At 39.9% G+C, this 8,322-nt stretch overlaps 2 protein-coding genes across 2 annotated transcripts; one reads left to right on the top strand and one right to left on the bottom strand.

Moving 5' to 3' along the window:
• Positions 1–1,375: 1,375 nt before the first annotated feature.
• mrps21 (mitochondrial ribosomal protein S21) lies at positions 1,376–2,529 on the bottom strand. The gene is made up of 2 exons (XM_032535195.1): positions 2,348–2,529; positions 1,376–1,837 (listed from the first exon to the last, which is right to left on the bottom strand). Exons 1-2 carry the CDS (start codon positions 2,428–2,430, stop codon positions 1,657–1,659), a joined length of 264 nt encoding a protein of 87 aa, XP_032391086.1. The 5' UTR covers positions 2,431–2,529; the 3' UTR covers positions 1,376–1,656.
• Positions 2,530–4,882: 2,353 nt separating this feature from the next.
• crabp2b (cellular retinoic acid binding protein 2, b) lies at positions 4,883–8,322 on the top strand. The gene is made up of 4 exons (XM_032535194.1): positions 4,883–5,225; positions 6,948–7,126; positions 7,444–7,560; positions 7,957–8,322. Exons 1-4 carry the CDS (start codon positions 5,021–5,023, stop codon positions 8,005–8,007), a joined length of 552 nt encoding a protein of 183 aa, XP_032391085.1. The 5' UTR covers positions 4,883–5,020; the 3' UTR covers positions 8,008–8,322.

Genomic DNA, 8,322 nt, shown 5'->3' with positions numbered 1-8,322 from the left:
ACTCCAACATACTTCCCATGAGATTTTTAATATATTTTGAATTGTCATCTGTGTTTTTCTTCTTCACATAAGCTAAATAAAGGTTTCCCCATTGTAAATTGGTGCATAAAAGTGTATCCCAATACAGGAAATAAGGTCATTGAATCTCAAACCCCCATAAAAAATGTAATGGAAAGTATATGTATGTTGATATATATGTACAGTATAACCATAACCCACTACAATACATTAGACTCCACCACTGCTTGTGTCTTAATAAATGGCTATTTAAAGAAGTGACATGTTTGCAATTTTTTTCCAACCTGTGGTCATTTGCAAGTGGCAGTGTGTTTTGGTTGTGCATGTTGGGTAGGGGCCAACAAAAACATTTGCACATTTAACAAAACAAAAACATTTGCACATTGCACACTGACTGACAACGGCTTAAAATGCCTTTGACGGAAGCCACAGTACAGGAAATCAACACGACATGGTACCTTCTAAAGACAAGTGTGCCTGGTGCAACTGTTTAACTTTCCTTATATAAGTGGAGCAAGAGCAAACATTAAACGTCCCTGTGGTGAAAGCTCAGAGCCTGGCGGATGTATGTGACGGATGTGTCTTGCTTATGGGAGTTTGGGGAAGTTGGCCGGCATCATTAGTGGACATCGTCACACTGTGCAGTAGTGACCTAGTATTAAGTAACAGTGGGATGCTGCTGAGCGGAGAAGAAACCATTCCCACAAAAACACCCCCTGCATTGTTTGAGTTTCCTACAGTAAATGAGGTCACATCCAACTACTTCCAGAGCTTTTATGTGGGCAAAACTCACTTTGTGGTGTATTCTAGTAGTAGATAGGGGCGGCTGTGACTCAGTGGTAGAGCGGTTGCCTGCCAATCGGAAGGTTGGTGGTTCGATCCCTTGGCCCTGCAGTCCCATGTCGAAGTGTCCTTGGGCAAGCCACTGAACCCCGAGTTGCCTCCAGTGCGGTACATTGGAGTGTGAATGTGTGTGAATGTATATCTGATGAGCAGGTGGCACCTTGTACGGCAGCCTCGGCCACAGTGCGTGATTGGTGAATGTATCCTCTATGATGTAAAAGCGCTTTGAGTAGTTGTTAAGACTAGAAAAGCGCTATATAAATACAGCACATTTAGATACCAATTTTGTGGTTTAAATAGAAGTTCAACAATTTAACATTTTCAGAACATTTCACACATTTTTTAGGGCTTTTCCCCTTTTATTATAAGGATGGTGGGGTAGACTGGAAAGGGGGAGAGAGATGGGGGATGACACGCAGCAAAAGGGCAGCAGGTGGGATTCAAACCCTGCGTCGCTGCAGGACTTAGCCAACATGGGGCGAACGCTCTCACTGGGCGAGGTAGAGGCCACCCCACATGTCACACATTTATTAGTTTTTTCATTAGCAAGATTGTGTGGTTAGATTCAAAACACAAAATGTCATCAAACAATAGTTATACTATAATAGCCTGCTCATTACATCTAAAAGTGAGTACAAGCACTCCCCAGCCATGCCAAATTTAGTAGAGAAAATGGACACAATCTACTTCATTTTACTATTAAACAATGAAAGCAACTTCATTCCCAAAGTCCATTGAGATGTGACAGTGACAGTGTGTTGGTCTTGATTACGTCCCGTTTCATCAGACATTTTATCAGCAGCCGAGCCAGGGATCTTCTTTGTTTGTCTTGGAGATGAAGGCAATTTTTCGGGCCATTTCCGTGTGGTAGATCCGCCTGCAGTTCTCAAAGTTCTTCCGCTGTCGCTCTCGGCAGGGCTTCTCAAAGTAGCGTTTGCGCTTCACTGTTTCAATGACCCCATCCTGAGTCAGGAGCCTGGACGATGTAGAGAAAACGTGTCAACACTTGGGGTTGCATTCGAGACACTCTTTTCAACAGGTAAACGAAAATAGCAACACAGGTGACATTGTCTAACCAGTTACAGTAGAAAATAGAAAGTAACAGTAGTGCCGCCGAAACCATTTATAACTTAGCTAAGGTCTTCATATAATCCATTGTTTTATTATTAATATCAACATTTAAAGGAAACCAAACACGCAATTAGGTTCTTGCACTTAAAAAAATCAATAGTGATTATGTTTCTTCAGACTTTAAACCATTTTAATGTTATTTGGTCTACCTCTGTATGTATCTAGCTAACGAAATCCTTAACCATCTAGGCATCAAAATTAGCGTTTAGCTCCTAGCTAGCCAAATTCAGGCTGAACAGTGATACCACTGCGCAGCCGCAGCATTGTGACATTGAACGGAAGAATAACGTTAGCTTGTCGTCCCCTAGGTAACAGGAACCTTTGTAACATAAGATGTCTAAAACATTGGTTTGACCTGTTTAAAGTCTTGTACGCCGCATCTACGTTGCTGTCTTGGACCATCACTGTCCGTGCAATGAAGCGAAGGTGCCTCGACATGATGAGACCAGTGCTTGCTTAATCGTCAACCGGCTGGAAACACGTAACTAATACAAGAGGTTCCGGATACAAGAAACTACAATAATCACCGCTAGGTGACGCTTTACTCTGTTCTCGTGAATGGAAATATTTATCCAAATGTGTTTGCGGTAACGTGTTCACTTTTCATTACTACTCCTAGATGTGGTGTTTGGATTTAATGATGTCTGCAAATCACATAAAAATAAATGAATACAAATTTAATATAGACCTGCAGAAAAGTACATTTTGTGCGAGAAAACATACATGTAGGCTACCGTACATTATTCAAAAATGTTTTTTCCTAAACACATTAATAAATAAGTGAATAACCAGAAAGTCAAACAACCATCTAGGTCTTTACAGCACAGGGTGCCCAACAACAGTAATCATAGATTATATAAAGGGAGATTGCTTTCAGGGGAATCATAGATTAATGAAACTACATGCGTTGTCATAGCAACAGAGACAGCAGTGTCCAGTGTTATCCTTTCATCAGGGCCATTCTCCTCTAATTCTTCTCATCCCTGAGCTGCTGTTGTCCTCTGTGTGTTGTCAGTCTGAGGTCACCCAGCGGTGAATGCTGGCCTGGCTGGTATGTCTCTTTTGCATTATATATTGAATTTCTTTGTATAAAATTCCCGATGAGGCATGTTACAGTAACTTTAAAGGGTACAGTAGCTGCATGGTGCCACAGGGTGGAATGCTTGAGACTGATAACATCATGACTCCTTTTGTTGGGTGAATGCACTGCATCATGTTTCCAGACACACTCTTTTGATCCAGACCTGATGAAATATTCTTGGCAGTGTGTAAGCGCATGTTTGAGAGAGAAAGAACAGAACCTAAAGAAAATTATGTTTGCACTGAGAGGCTTTGTCAATAATTTTTATTGCACATGGGGTGCTATTATCAAATAGGCCTACATCTCTCTGACAGTAGGTCTAGCCTGTTTGATGGTATTTTAGTTGAAGCTTAACTGACATTGTTACATTCACCATCTTGTCAGATGTGACCAAGCCAGTTCTGACAATCTTTATCCTCTGAGTGTCCTTGTTGTAGGCGACTATAGACTCTTGTTAGTATTTGGAGATATATCAGTTCAGTGAAAACCTAGCTAGCCTTTCTAGCTGCCTGAAGCTAATGTGTTGCTAACATTACAGGGTCTATAACTACTAATTTACTGTTTGATTAACTGTTATGTAACTCTTTTTACTTTTGTGGATGTATGTTTACTAGATGAATTATTGTGTTGTACTTCCTGTTATACTTTGACAGCTATTCTATCGGCCTACTTGTTACAAATGTTTAATTCTAGCTCTTATCTATCTTACTTAGACTATTTCTTTGTAACTTCCTGAGTGGTTTTATCAAATACTGCTCCAACTCTCACAATTGCTTGAGGTCTTCAACACATCTTTGTTTAGCTCGCTGTAGGGCGGAAGAACATAATTTATTATTTGACACCTAATTTTACACATATTCTTCAATTTCCTTGTTTCTTTTTTATTATTAATTTTCCACATTTTAATCATATATCATATGACCTGAATGTGCACTTTGCTTTGTCACCATCATGGTCTAACAGGAAATACCAGTTAGGTCAATTTGGACTTTCATTTAAATGTGAGAGAAACAGAGAGAGGGTTATTTTTGAGTCAGCCAATTAATTAACAATGTCAGTAATCCAAGTTCAACCCTATTCAGCTTAACTTTTTACAGTAACACATCAAAAACGTAATGTTGTACTATCCTAAATTTGCATGCATTCGTGCTGCAATATTAGCCTATATATAAACAAAACTACCTGGATATAAATGACTCAGGTGTGCCAGAATTAAAGGATTTAAGCATTAGCTGAATATATTTTTGTATAAGTTGACATATGTTGTCTTAAGTCTCTCTTTGTTTTACAAAACTACCATGGATGTCCTCGTCCAGTTCAGATGAGGACAGGATGATATGTATTGTTGGGTAAATAAACCTGATAGCCATATATGCTCTTTGGTTATAATGAATTGGACTGATGTGTGTCCTCTCTTTTATCTTAATTGTACTTTTTAGAGTCAAAATGCATATGGCACCTTCCTGGATGGATGCCTCCAGCTGTGAGTCTTATCTTTTTCTCTTTCATTACCCGCTTTACCACCCCCAACTCTGAAGCTGAACACAATACATTTACCCTTATATCTGATTTCACATTCCAGATCTTAAAAAAACTTAACACATGTATTCAGGTTGTGGGTATATATTTTTTTTTAGAATGCAAAGTTTTCTCAATTTTCTCAATGCATTGTATTCAGGCTACGTAGGCTACCACTTTTTGTCTGGACTTCTTGTCAAATAGGCTAATTGGGGATAACGTAATTTGAGGAAATTACAAATAACACTTGAATTCGAGTCGGCTGCCCATCGACTTACTGGAATTGCATTTTTCAGCTCGTATCCAAATCTTTCACCATACTGACAGAGGTGGAGGGTACAGTCCGAATCAGGGGGAAAGTCCCTCCCTGCCACCGGCCTCTGTATTGGCTGGACCCGCATCAGATGCAGGCGAGCTGTCAGCCAATCAATGGAAGCGCAGATGCAGGCTGCGGAGACGGCTTTACAAACCACGGAGGGGGACAGACAGACCGGGGAGTCTGGAGTCAGAACCGGCTTACTACGATCTATTTATACTTGCAAAAAAATGGAAATGGAAAAGAAAATCCCAGATTTCTCAGGAAAATGGAAAATGAAAAGTTCCGAAAATTTCGAGGGACTTTTGAAAGAACTGGGTGAGTCACGCATTTGAGACATTTTATAGGTTACACGCATGGATAGATTATTTATTTAATTTGCTTAAAATAGCCACCCAATAAAGTTGCTTATCTAAAGTTTTTCAACACAAGACAGGGTTGCACATGCATGCATTTTCCCCAACCTTCATCTACTTTAGATGAAAATGCTTTGCATGCACTTAAAACGGTGATGCCAGTTTAGAGTCAAACAGCATATTGTAATCTGGTTTATCGTCAATCATTCAGCTCTAGTGTTAAAATGCAAAAAAAAAGAAAAGGGAAAGGGAAGCATCTACTGCACAATGATCTGTCAATCATGTTGTCAGTGACATTGTCTACCTGAAATTCAGTTGACTTAGAGGTCAGCTGGAGAACCAATGTGGTTTGAAGTGGCTCTCTGTGGTAACATTCTGCTCTTGTCCTGCTAACCTGTGTTCATGGAAATATTGGTATTTTTAAGCTAAACAAGATTGTATGGACTCCAGTTATAAGAGAGCAGTAAAGAGAGAGGTCAAGTGAGGGCCAGCCAGTGGCATCCATTAAAATCTGAAGGCAAATAGCCTGTGGAGGAATGTTAGATTAGACTCATCTAAAGCAGGGTCCTCCTCATGCGGTTGTAATTAGATCCAGTGTAAACGGAACTAAGCCTTGACATGGGCCCCAGCAGCCAGCCGGATCTGAGACTGACTTTCCTTCACTGCCCTGGGCCTGTGTGTATGTGTATGTGTGTGTGTGTGTGTGTGTGTGTGTGTGTGTGTGTGTGTGTGTGTGTGTGTGTGTGTGTGTGTGTGTGTGTGTGTGTGTGTGTGTGTGTGTGTGTGTGTGTGAAGACAGCCCAGTTAAGATGAACAATGGCAAAAAACTAAGGGGTCAAGAGTCAGTTTTACATTTGTTTTACATTTATAAAACATCACATCATATCTCTACTGACTGAGCACATAGATGTTGATGTAAGCCACTTTCAACCTGGTTGTACTTTGCAGTAAGCTCACTACAGGTGACTTCTCTTTTGAAAATCCTGTTATATTTTGTCTTGCTGCTTAATACATGGGTACATTATAAAATGGGACTATAAGGCATGAGCCCAAGGGATAAGAGCCTCTGCATCCACAAAGATGTAAAACGCCCACAAATAAATTTAAGTCTCTGCATGGTGACTTTTTTGATTTTCATCAAAGTTATGTTATAATGGTGTGGCAATGCAGCAGCACAGACTTTTGAAAATGTTCACGTTGCCAAAAAGCATTGCATTTATGTTACGTGAAAATCTAACTGAGAAGACAAATTATAAGCATACACGGAGATTGTGAAAAGGATTACATGAATTTGGTTGTTACTTGTGCTTATAAAGGCTGCTTTGCGGCTTTTGACTTTCAAATATCAGATGACAGTTTCAAGGACCACCATGTAAGGAAAACATTTCAAAACATTCCCTGCTCACAGCTGCATTACCACTCAGCAATAATGTAGCATTGTTCAAAAAAAAAAAGGTGTTGAAAGAGTCACTTTGATGGATTTTCATGCTGTACTGAATGAACTCTGCTGCTTAGAAGGTAAGACATCACAGTAAAAACTTATAATATGCTATGGATAAAGTGTGGTTGTTTTAAGCAATACACATTTTTAACCACTGGTATGCTCCTTATATTCATAAACAACACAGGTGATGCTTTCACCACAGTTACCAGTTAGATCTTGGTCCTGTTTGTGTGTGAACAGGTGTGAATGTGTTCCTGAGGAAGATCGCAGCGACAGCAGCCTCCAGCCCTGCAGTGGAAATCACCCAGCAGGATGAGAGTCTGTCCATCAAAACATCCACCAGCGTCCGTACCACCCATGTCTCCTTCACTGTGGGTCAGTCCTTCAATGAGACCACAGTGGATGGACGTCCCTGCACGGTATTCCATATAACATTCCTTTATAATGTCATTGCATGCATTCCAGATTTTAGCCAAGAACAGCATAACTAGCACAGAAGAAACATATGGAAATCGTTTCAGTGCAACTCCAGAATCTTGGTTATAGTACATGGATCTGTTCTTCATCTGTTCCTGCTGAGTGAAGGACATTGTTTCCAACAGGCCATAAAAAGGTTCTGAAATTCAGAGATCAGCACACTGGTCCCCAGCTAGGATGAAACCCAAGCTTTGCTAAAACTTTATAGAGTCAAAAGCACTTAAGTGATTCCTATTCTTCTTCTTATGAATCCCTGTAGAGTTTTCCTAAGTGGGAAACAGACAGCAAGATCAGCTGTGAACAGACTTTACAGAAAGGTGATGGGCCCAAGACAGCGTGGACCCGAGAGCTGACCAACAATGGAGAACTGATACTGGTAATCATTTTGTCTACAGCACCAATACACATCTGTATAGACAGTGTGGTGTAGTCTAGAGAGCTTTACGGAAAATAAGTTACACCCTTCACAAAGGGTTAAGCTAAGAAACAATTTACTTATGTTTTATATAGATTTTTAAGCCATAAATAAGTTAAATGTAAAATACATCTACAGTCATGCTAGCAGCTCTGTGATTCTGATTTAAATGAAACTACAAGGCTAGCAGTTGGGAAAGCCATCTTGGAATAATGCAGGAACACTCCCATGTCAAACTAATGGAAGTTTTCCTTTTTTATCCTTAGTTACAACTTATGAACCCTTTAATATGTGTGCTCTATTAGCAAGTGGCATCAAAATTTTAAACTATGCACTTTTGTTGCGGTTTTCTTTCAGACAATGACTGCAGGGGATGTTGTCTGCACCAGAGTTTATGAGAGGGAATGAGGAAATGTGTTCAAGACATGTCATACAATACGCCTGTTTTGTGCCTCACGCATGGTTTTCATTTACTTGCCTTGTTTTCTCCTTCTTCGTCCTCCTCCTCCCAGCCAGTCAGATGTTGGTCACATCTCAAACGGTGCAGTGTGTAGAAAAGGCTTCAGTTTACATGAATGTATGTTGGCACAGTAGTTGCTTGTATGACATCAGAGCTGAACTTGCTCTTTATGTATCATATGAAAAAATGTCAAACATTCCTTTACTAAAAGCTGTGTCTAAATCCTTTTTCAACTTGTTAATAAACAGTTTTATATGAATTTA

Source organism: Etheostoma spectabile, chromosome 14 (assembly GCF_008692095.1).
Source record: "Etheostoma spectabile isolate EspeVRDwgs_2016 chromosome 14, UIUC_Espe_1.0, whole genome shotgun sequence".
NCBI lineage: Eukaryota > Metazoa > Chordata > Actinopteri > Perciformes > Percidae > Etheostoma > Etheostoma spectabile.
This window is presented reverse-complemented; position numbering and strand designations above follow the sequence as displayed.